Source organism: Engystomops pustulosus, chromosome 10 (assembly GCF_040894005.1).
Source record: "Engystomops pustulosus chromosome 10, aEngPut4.maternal, whole genome shotgun sequence".
In the NCBI taxonomy this organism is placed as follows: Eukaryota; Metazoa; Chordata; class Amphibia; order Anura; family Leptodactylidae; genus Engystomops; species Engystomops pustulosus.
The window spans coordinates 15017002-15028384 of record NC_092420.1 but is presented as its reverse complement, the minus strand read 5'-3'; the positions used below and the strand labels follow the sequence as shown (position 1 = coordinate 15028384).

General features: G+C 44.2%; 1 protein-coding gene across 1 annotated transcript; it reads left to right on the top strand.

Annotated features, from left to right (window-relative positions):
- The first annotated feature begins 604 nt into the window (after window positions 1-604).
- ARL6IP5 (ARF like GTPase 6 interacting protein 5) lies at window positions 605-11383 on the top strand. The gene is made up of 3 exons (XM_072126883.1): window positions 605-834; window positions 5935-6152; window positions 6823-11383. The coding sequence occupies exons 1-3, from the start codon at window positions 617-619 to the stop codon at window positions 6993-6995; spliced, it is 609 nt and encodes a 202-aa protein (XP_071982984.1). The 5' UTR covers window positions 605-616; the 3' UTR covers window positions 6996-11383.

Here is an 11383-nt window from a genome sequence, read left to right as displayed (position 1 = left end):
AGCGCCCCTACAAGAGTAATAGGATAGCCATAGTGCCCCCACAAAAGTAATAGTGTAACCATAGTGCCCCCACAAGAGTAATAGTGTAACCATAGTGCCCCCACAAGAGTAATAGTGTAACCATAGTGCCCCCACAAGAGTAATAGGATAGCCATAGTGCATTCACAAGAATAATAGGATGGCCATAATGCCCTCACAAGAATAATAGGACATCCATAGTGCCCTCACAAGAGTAATAGGATAGCCATAGTGCCCCCACAATATTCAGAGCGGTCCTATAAGAGTGATAGTATAACCACAGTCCATGCTAGCCACAGTGCCGGGTAAGTGCCATAGGATAGGGCTCTCCTACAGGTTAGATGAGGGCCAAAGTATCCAAATGCAGACCCCCATTAGAAGTGATAGCACCCACTTTGTATTGTGTATAGTCACTTTCTATTATAAATGCCATCCATTGCCAGCCACAACATGGCAGACTCTAGCGCTCATTACAGTAACATGGCGCCCTCTAGTGTCTGCCTGACATTACGACTGGGGCAGTGACGGGTGAGATGTTTTTGCGCACGCGCCCCTGGGCCGGCGGATGAGGTAATGGGGCTGCGGAGGATGAGCGCGCATGCGCGTTGGCTCTCCAGGGTTTCGCACAGGCTGCTGGAAGATGGACGTCCAGGTTGCACCGCTACGGCCCTGGGATGATTTCTTCCCCGGTTCTGATCGATTTGGTCGGCCAGATTTCAAAGACATCTCAAAATGGAATAACAGGGTTGTCAGTAACCTACTGTACTACCAGACCAATTATCTGGCCCTGGCCGCAGCCGTCATCTGTCTGGTGGGGTGAGTATCCATGATGCAGCAGCTAAAGGGTGGATCCGATGTGGGCTGGGGGGGATCAGAGGGGTGAACTGATATCGTACAGGGTCATTACATTAATATAAATCATAATCTTACACCTGAATGTTTGCTAATACTTGTAGTTCTCCTTTTGAATGCGCCAAAGACCTGAAAAAGCCAATACCGGTGACCTATGACCTACCTATGACCTCCCGGGACAAAGTAAGAAACTCATAGTAACCTTAAACTTGCATACAATGCATTTTCAGCTGCATTGGCGCCATCCTGCGACTTGTACCATAAGATGTTTAGGGTGCATGTTTCGCCATTAGATGTTGCGATCTTAAAACTCAAGGTCCCCCGATGTATCTTGGTCCATTAGAGGTCACTATGTGTGTCATGTGCCCCGCACGGCGTGGGGGATGGGACTCACAGGTCGTCTGATGGTTCTGCGCCATTGTTAAAGTTGCAATGAGGCGCAGCATCTGGTTTCTGGCAATGCTATGGGATTATTAGTGTAGATTTACGTCACAAACTTGTTAACCCTATGCAAATTTTTCTTATAGAAAAGTATCAGGTGCGGGTAAGTATCCTGGGGGAGGCCTGTAATGTACAGGAATGGGGGCACTTGTGCCAGGGCATGCTGGGAATTGTAGTCTTTAGTGGCATCGGTTTTGGACAGTGCTAAATGGTAGTCCAGACTGATCCTCGGTGCCTATTGAGGTGTTCGGCTGACATGTAGTGCAGGGTGCCCTATAGAAAGAGACTTATTTGCAGCAGCTTTGGTTGTGAAGATCTATACACAGCCGGATCTGCGCTGACAAAATGTAATGACACGACAAATACCGAACTGAATGATATCCCAGATGTCGCCTGCTGTAAGGAGAACGTCCTTTAAGCCACTTAATATTATAGCAGAGGAGGGCAGAATTGTCAGAAAATAAGAAAATATTCATACATTTTACATGGAAGGAGCGACACCATTGCCACTTCCGGACAGTTAAGGATAAGTGAAATATACCTATTTTACCTTATTTTACTTGAGATGAATGAACTTTGGAGGCTGCGGGGTGAGCAGCACTTCAGGGACAGCGCGGTGGCTCAGTGGTTAGCATTACAGCCTTGCAGCGCTGGGGACCTGGATTCAAGTCCCATCCAGGTCAACATCTGCAAAGAATTTGTATGTTCTTTCCGTGTTTGCGTGGGTTTCCTCTGGGTACTCTGGTTTCCTCCCAAACATACTGGTAGGTTGATTAGATTGTGAGCCCCATTGGGGACAGGGACTGATTTGGGAAGTTCTGTGCAGCGCTGCGTAATCTGTGTGCACAAATATATATATATATATATATATGTTATAGATTTCTCTCTCTTCTGTTCCATTGTATCTAGAAGCTTTTGGTGCCCTTATTAAAGTTAAGAATATCCTCATTCATATCACAAAGCTTCTTTTCTGTGAGATACAGAACCAGAAATACAGACAGTTAAAGAATATTTGGTGATAGTTAATGTGATCCACAGATTAAAATCTAGTACTGCTTGGATGTCTGGATATGTAGCCCACAGAACCACAAGCCTGGTGTGACCTGAAAGAAGAAATTCCTACTTTTAATATGACACCAGTAGCATGTCTCTAGGTGCTACAGAAATGAAGATAGGGGCCTCTGAACTGACACTAACCCTGCAGCCTCTAAACTTGACTCTTCTCAAGAAAAATATTGAACTTTCTCTGCTCAATGACAAATGACTTTTTGGAACAACACAGTAACCAGGGGGGAATTCCGGACTCTTTGTGGTTTTTCAACATTCTTTTAAACACAGAAAAACACGCCATCTACGCCTCCACACCGCGTCACGGTGATTTCAGTAGGAAAAACCGGTCATTGTTCATACAATGCATTTTTTATGCACCGCTTTAAAAAAAAAAAAATGTTCTGGGGGAAAAAAATGTTTTATTAGCAGATTTTTTTTCTGTTGAAGTCAATGGTTCTTCAGTATCAGATAGATGGAGACCTGTTTCTCCAAACTCCTTATATCAGCAGCCAATAACAGTGTATGAAAGCGGACAGCGCCACGCTCTGTGTAGTGGCTGACCCGGGTTACTGCACTCCAGCTCTAGTAGGTGCAGATTTCACCAGTTATAATAATTTTGGATGGTCAGGACGTGAGTCATCAAGTATTTTGGGCTCGGCCCCTCTAATCGCTCCTCTGGTACAGAAAATGGATGGGATGAGTAACAGGCGGCTTGGTTGGCTGAAGTTTTTTGAGCAGTGATGGCAGGGGAGGGTAGTCTATGATGGGGGATGCAGCCTTATCCCTTTTTAGGATGCTGCACAGCTTTCTCAGACTCCTGTCCAGCCAATCTTAATAGATAGGCAGCCGCTTATCCAGGGGTAAACACCCTCCCCCCCCCCCCCCCAACGCTCTAAAACTTATCCAGTAGTAATGTATTAGGTCATGGTTTTAGTAAGTGGGTTCTCCATGCGGACATCTGACAAAACACTATTTCTAAAAGTGTCAAGTTTAGGTTTGTAGCAGCTGACTGCTCCACTAATGCTGCGAAGATTGTAGTGTCTGAGGCAAAATTCTCAACTCGCCTCATGGATGATGCACCTCTGTACTTATCCCTCTCTAAGGGGAGAGGGGACTTGTAATGATAACCCTTATTCACTGAACGGAAAATCTAACTGGGTGAATTTGCTATTCAGGAGTCTGAGAAAGCTGGATAACATCACTAAGGGGCCTTATTGCTTGTCACCCAACTTTCCAAGAATGAGTTAAAAAACCAGGCCAGGTCGTAACGTTGTATAGTGGTTGTGCTTGGTGCTGCACCTTGACCTAGGTCACGTGACCAATGGATGTGTTGTCACAGAGCTGATGACATCTTCGGATATCACACAATGGTATTTATGTGGTGGCTCAGGGGGTGTGGCTAAAATAAGGGGCAGGGCTTGCCGGAGGTTTTTCTAGCATTGTTGGATATGTTTTCATTTTAATAATGACGGATATTCTTCCATAGTCAGATGTGATGACGAGGCCTTTGGACTGTGATATATGTTAGTCTTAGTTGCCATGTTGTCAGGACGCCTGTCGTCACATTGCTCCGTTTTACTCCGGATTTCTCGTGTGACCTTGGAAACGGATGCAATCAATAGTGACTGGCAGAGCCTGGGCACCCTGTAATGCCCCTGGTCTAATCCCTGGTTAGTGCTGGTTTCCATGTCATGTTATGTCCCTGGCAGGAAGAGCAGCTACAAATATTCAGAGGAATTACCTGTTTGTCTGTATTTGTGGCTATAGCGCCAAACATGTCATATAGGCTGCGTCTGGTATTGGCCCCGAGATTCAATGTTGTGTACCCAGGATATGGGGGTTCCTACTGCTGGGACCCCTACACATCATAGGAATAAGGTGGCACTACCCCAGTGATGGTGCTTGGCTTTGTAAGCGCTCCTGTAGAGCAGCAGTGTCCAAGACCAGACCGGGGAACACCCGGTCACTGCCAACGCCTCTATACTTACCTCCGGCTTCTCATTCCCGCAGTTCCATCTTCTTCTCTTTGCGGCTTCCTGGCAAAGCGGGCAGAGGCTCGTTTATCCCCCCTGTCTGCACGCAAACACTATGATGCGGGGATGTATGACGCCATGATGTGGCGGTGCATGAGGTCATAGTGTGTCAGGAAACCACAAGGGGAAGGATATGTAGCAGCAGGGAGAAGAAGCTGGAGGAAAGTATTGAGGGTTTTTTTTTTTTTGTTTTTTTTTTAAAGGGGAGGCTGCTCTGAACATTATTTTAATTGTGGTGGCGGGGGGCTCTGCTGTGGACATTTCGTTAGTAAGGTGGGCTCTGCTCTGGATAATTCATTAAGGGGGGGCTCTGCTGTGGATTTTGTTAGTGACATGGGCACTGCTCTGGATATTTCATTAAAGGGGGGGATGTGCTGTGGACATTTTGTTGTAGAGAAATGGGAGTTGTAGTTTTGGAGTCTTGGGTTGTACAGTGCATACATACATACATACAGTCTTGGGTATGTACGTGGCAGGGCTCGCCCCTCTGGTTTGGGTGTTGGTGGTGTGAGTGTACATCTGCTGACATTCTGTTCCTGCGGCCTTGGTGATATTCACTTTTTCCAGCCCGTTATAAGCAGCTATTTGTCTTCTATATTTAGCATCGCTGCTTATCCAGTTCCACCTCAGATTTTTCTGCGCGCTGCTGGCGAAGGACGCGGCCAAGTGTTTATCGTGGTCGTAGGGAATGTAGTGACGGAGTGAACGGAGCAGGTGGAATGGACAGAGCTGAAGGGGATGATGGGAAATAATAATAAAGTTTTATACAATTATGTAAATTATTATATTTTTTTAACAGATTTTTTTTTTTTTTTTAATTCCCTATAATCGTATGCTGACCCTTTTACAGTCCTGCTGCCTCTTCTTACAAGTCTTTTTTTGCATTCCATAAGTGAAGATTTGGAGAAGAATAATTGTGGTATTTCTCTGTTATTCCTCCTGGAAATGCACTGACAGCTCGGTGGTATATGTTCGCTGCTGTAAGTTGTAACCTTATCCAATCAGAACAAAGTCATTTACAGTTACAGCCTTTTGACAAGAGGAATGGTAACTAGAGACCCGATGTTCAGGTTCCGCCGAACAGCCAAACTGGCAAACCTGCCCCTATCAAATAGCGATGGCTCGAATAGCCAATCGGTCGTGGCTAGGGGTATCAATTTGCCGAATTGGCTATTGGGCCGAACCCGAACATCGGGTTCATGCGTCTCTAACGGTAACGCTCAGATGCCAATTTCCAGGAGGAGTAATAGAGGAATGGCTCAATGCAGAGTCCATTTTCCTACCTAATAGGGTTGCCGTCTATTGAACTATAGGGGGTCATCATTGTGTCCGAACCTGGACTCAGTGGAGGAACTTCTGGCTCTGATAGGCTATTCCAACACTGGTGTCATTCCCTTTAAATCTGCAGATCCATCCGTATCCATATAAGCCAAACCTTTTCTTGCTTACAAGGTAGTTAAGGGGGCGCCGCACCCTCCGCAGCCACAATGTAGATGAACCGTACATGTAACTTATCCTCTCATTTCACTTTCCCCTTCAGGTTTTTGAGTCCCCTGAACATGATCCTCGGGGCCACGGTCGTCATCCTGATCTTCATGGGATTCGTGTGGACGTCCCACAATAAGGATATTGTCCGGAAATTTAAGAAGCAGTACCCCACTCTATTCGTCATGTCTATTATGCTCTCCAGCTACTTTGTCATCTCCATGTTCGGAGGAGTGATGGTCTTTGTGTTCGGGATCACGTTTCCACTTTTATGTAAGTGAATAGACTTTATTTTGTACCTTACACTGACTTACACTGTCATGTCCTCACACTGCTGTGCTCTGTGCAAATAACTCATTCAGGGCCCCCTCCCTTCTGCTTTAGTATTTAACCAATCACAAAGTTTCCTCCCTTCGTTGGGGCTGTAGAGCTTTGCAATGCAGAGAGCTAAGAGCACAGCAGTGTGAAGATGCCCCCCCCCCCCCCCCCCACAAGCTACAGTCCTGTTGAAACAAAATTGATCAAATTAAAAGTTTCCAAACTTTGAATCATGGATTTCTTGGTGGCTTTTTTTCGTCATAGAGTAGTGTGCCTATGTGGGGTGGGGGTGGGGGTGACCCTTGCGCCGCTCAGGGTCCCTAACTCTCTATTCATTCTCTCCGACCCCTGTACTCGGCCATTTTCAGCAGGGCCATACTCTTGCTCAGCTTTCCATTCCATTAAAGGGGTTGGATCATGGGAGGTCCCAGCATTCAGATGCTCACCAATCAACCTCGAAAACCTGGGACAACCCCTTTAATTAAAGGGAAGCTCCTATACTGTGGAAAGGGAAAACTATTAATTTTTGGACAACGCCTTTCAGTTTTCAAGAGCAGACTCGCCAGAAAATGGAGAGACTTCCTATACCCGCTATTAACCTCTTCCTCCCTTTCTTCCCCCCCAGTGATGTTCATCCACGCATCCCTGCGCCTCCGCAACATAAAAAACAAGGTGGAGAATAAAATCGAAGGCGTCGGCCTGAAGAAGACCCCAATGGGGATCGTACTGGACGCCCTGGAACAGCAGGAAGAGAATTTTGCAAAAATAGCTGACTTCATAAGTAAAGTCAAGGAATAAGCACGACCGACCCCACTCCCACCGACCGATCCCTACCTTCTCCATCATGTACCATTTGAGGTTATCTTTACCTATCAGTTGTGTGTATTGCGGGCAGCCCCTCACTGCCATTGTTCTTTATCCAGGTCCAACATAAAGACCTGATTTTTGTACTGCGTTTTTGGGGGGTGACGTGGTGACCCTACTACTGTGTCAACTATGGGGCCACCATCATTTCCAAAATCAAACCCCACTGGCGCTTCCTCTTGTGTGGTGTTAGACATATGAAGAGTCCCACTCGCCCCCCATCCCGACCTTCCCAAAAAAGTATTATTTCATGGAAATGCTAAGCGTTGCTCGTTTTGCACTTGCTTTGGATACAGACGAATGTCCTGGTTACCTCTTCACAAGTTTTTAGGGCTGATATGTCTGTTTTTTTATATGTTGGGGATCTGCCCCTATCCCCTCTCTTCGCACATGAGTGACCATTATTCAGAGGGATGCTAATAAAGTTTATTGAAGAATAGGGCCATGTTACCTGTAGAAGTGCTGTCCCTATGCCCTAAATTTAAGGGGATTTTTCTTGTGAACACATTTAATGGGGGTTCACGTAGGTCCTAGGCATTTGTGGCAACCACATAAGGGTCCCAGATATTTATTGAAACCACATGGGGGTCCCAGACATTTATGGGAAACCTTTAATCGGCATCTACCACCAGGATGAAGGACTGTATGCAAACGAGTCTGAGGGGCTCCAGGCTCCATTAACACCTATGGAGCCTGGAGCCCCTCGGGCTCATATGCATACAATCCTTCATCCTGGTGATAGATGCCCTTTAAATGCATTTTATTCCTACTGTTCAGAATGGGATAAAACAAATACAAAGTACTTACCTCAGCATTGACCTCATGCCAGTCCAGTTCCAGCGCTGCCCGTCACATCCTGCTTCTACAGGAAGTGACTGTTCAGCCAAGTACTGCTCTCCAAGGGTGACGCCCACTATTTTCTGATTGGTTCGGCTGCATCCCATGAACCAGGACAGAGGTGAAGGAATGTAGAGGTTTGCTTTGTATGGATTTATTTTCTTTCATTCGGAACGGTTTCTTGTAAAGCCGCCTCACTGGGAGATGAGTGCTGCTCGGCACAACTTATCTCGAAAGTTGGGGGTTGCTTAAAACCGCAACCTCACATATTTGTTATGTAGTCCCACACATCACAGGCTGGGGCCATACACTATGCACTAATTCTCTTCAATAAACTTTATTAGTTATGACAGTCGCTGTCTCTTGGATCGGGATAACCATATCATCATCTTCCATGCTTTATTTTTCTCTCGTTATGGAAGCTTCCTATTATCTCTGCTCTACGCTATTCCTTACGGCATAACCGATGCATAACACGACTGCGACGCGCAGCTGAAATTCTATAGAAACCTCTAGTAGGGAGACTGACAACTCTGTAAGTTACCTTCCCTTTAAGATCTGTAAGGTTCTGTTATTCCGATAAGGTGCGTACAGCTCGCACAATGGCCGGTTATGGTTTTCTTGCTGTGTAATTTACTTTTGATGTGACATCCCAAAAAACTGAACTTGAGGTACAATTCAAGGCAATTGCTGTGTCGTCCCTTTAATATGGCACCCGCTCCGTGCTTATAGCCTGCCGTCCCCGCTTGAATCCGGAATTGTCATGACTTCAGCTTTCCAACGGTCTGCAACAATTTGCTAACCCTTTATATATTTATATAAGTATATATTTAATATATAATTATATTTTCATTGTGTTATTATATTTCCTCTATTAACCCTTTATGTTTTCCAAATATTTCCTAAACATTGCACATGAATAAAAGACAAAGTCTATGCAAATCCTTACTCCTATAAAAAAAAAAAAAAGCAGTTCGCATTTTGGCCATTTTTGTGTTTGTTTGCACTATATATGGAAGGGGGGGTTGTCCCCCGAGCTTTGGATCAGAATCCGCCGCTGTAGGGAGACCAGCCCTTAAAGGGATCTCTTGGTTTGGAAAAATGGGGCTGTTCCTCAAACAGCGCCCTCTGACTGTATATATAGCATGTCTGTGGTATTGCATTATCGTCCCATTCACGTAAGAAGCCTGAGCTGTAATACCAGACACCACCCAAGGACATTGGGCAGGTTAAAGCAGTCATGTTTCTCTTACTCCGCTTATGTTTGAGATGGTTCTGTATGTAAACTTTTATAAGAAATTGGAATTTGGAGAAATTCTGGCATGGTTTTTTTCCTACTACTATTTATGAGAAAAATTACTTATTTACCTTGCATCTCTTATTAATTAACCGTTTCCTGTATTTTTAAAGGTGAAAATCCCAAATCAGCTAAATAACCAATGAGATATCGGCTTTCATGTCTTAAATAATTCAAGGTGGTTTGGAGTATCCATAACACCCTATTGGTAAATAGGGGTCAGTGTTCAGGATCTAGTTTGGGCTTCTTTTGCATTTTCTCCCCAATCTCTGGAGGACCCCTGTGTCACACAAACATCCCATTTATTTCTATAGGAATTATCTACGATGTTCACTGGAACATCCCCTTAGAGAGGTGGTTACCAAATTAGATAAATTTGAAAGCGTATTTCTGTAATTATGACCTTGGTGACGCCGAGCTTTCCTAGGAACTGATAAAACAGATAGAGGTCTGAATTTATTAACAGGCCAGTTTTATAACGTTCAATGCAAAAACAAGCTTCTCTCATGCCCATGGCTTCCTCCATTTTATGTTTTTTCACCTTCAGGTGGCACTATTACTAAATGTAATTGTATTCTAATATCTGTCAAAATTGCATGTATCCGTCATAAAACCCGACTGATTATACTGACATCAAAGCAGCCCTGAACCCCAGAAAATCTTCCACTCGCCAAGTACCTCATACTTTTACCCCTCCCCCAAAAAACACAGATTTTTAATTTCCTCCTGTCCCCGGATTGGATTTGGATCTCCTCGCATGTCTGTAGGTGAATATAGTATTGTAACTGAGCCCTATTCAAAATTAAAGTGCTGAACTGTAATACCTGGCACAACCAGAGGACTGGAGAGGCACTGTTTCTAAAAATAAATACAATCTTCTAGTCCTGGACAACTTGTTTAATAGTCCTACAGCGGGATACGTCATCCATGGCCCCCCATTATACGTATAACAGTGACGGTCCCATACTTCTGATTGGGCTTCTAATAAACATCCCCTTTAATTGATCAATCTCATCCCTTATCGTCAAAAAAATTTTTTAAACTGGAACTGTACACATTTTCTATAAGATAAAACTGTACATTTTTATAAATATGCATGGTTTTAAAAAAATGTTTCCTCAGACCCCGAACCCGTTCTTTCATTTAGACTAGAATTCGCAGTGATATGATATTTGGGGTGGAAATATTCATTTTTGGGACACAATATACATTCCTTTTAAGTGACTGTTACAGTAGGTTTTGGATATATAAGGGTATCAAGGGGCTTTGCCCATAGCAACCAGTTGTACACCATGGATTGTAGGCCTCAGATAAATGGAAAGGCCTTAAAGCCACCATTTTGTGTTCACTACTCCCATCAACTTTGAGGGAGTTTGCGTACAACGTACCCTATATTTTACCTATAGGTAGGTACATAATGAGGGTGATGCATGAATACAGCATTAGATTAAATCTAGGGAGTAATAATGGGGCAAATTAGGCCTTGTTCTTGGAGAAACCAATCACAGCACAGCTTTCAATTTCCCAGAGCGTCTTGGCAAGTGAAAGCTGGGCACTGATTGGTTGTTATGCCTTGAGTGTAAAAATTGGAGTTGGAATATGGCCGCTATGTACAAATTTGTCACATTTTGCACTAGTATTTCTACAGTACACAAGGCTTTATAAATTTTGAAGTAATTCAGATCGTAGCTGTCCGCATTTTTACCTGATATTACAATCTTCTACAGCCTGAGATTGTAAACAGAAATCTGTATTTTCTATAGAAACCCCGCCGCATTTATTTCCAGACTGCATCTGGGTCCGATTTTCTTGAATAGTATCTAGCTGTAATACTAGACACAACCTGTGAATGAAAGTGGCGCTTTTTCTGAGAAAAAATAACTTTTAACTCTTTAAGATTTGCTTTCGGACACTACACGCTTTGCTGTACATATCACGGTCCAGGAGACAATGTGAATGATTTTTGATTATATTTTTACTGTGGGACAGATTCGCGTGTGATCCGTGTGACGTCTTATGGCTTTCGCTCGGACGGAGGCAGAAGCTCATTCGGCTGCGACAAAAGAAACAGGAATTTCTTGCGGCGATGCATGTGTAATGTCTAGTCATAGTGCAATATTTCACAGATGTGTATGGAAGCTGTGGAAACGAGAAGCAACAAACCAATAAATTGAAAACTGACAAAACC

What these genes read in the sequence shown, in the direction of transcription:
- ARL6IP5 (XM_072126883.1), top strand. Translation starts at nt 617, where the DNA reads ATGCGCGTTGGCTCTCCAGGGTTTCGCACAGGCTGCTGGAAGATGGAC. An exon ending in GCCGTCATCTGTCTGGTGGG is followed by an intron (nt 835 to 5,934) that starts GTGAGTATCCAT and finishes TTTCCCCTTCAG; the next exon opens with GTTTTTGAGTCCCCTGAACA. An exon ending in GATCACGTTTCCACTTTTAT is followed by an intron (nt 6,153 to 6,822) that starts GTAAGTGAATAG and finishes CTTCCCCCCCAG; the next exon opens with TGATGTTCATCCACGCATCC.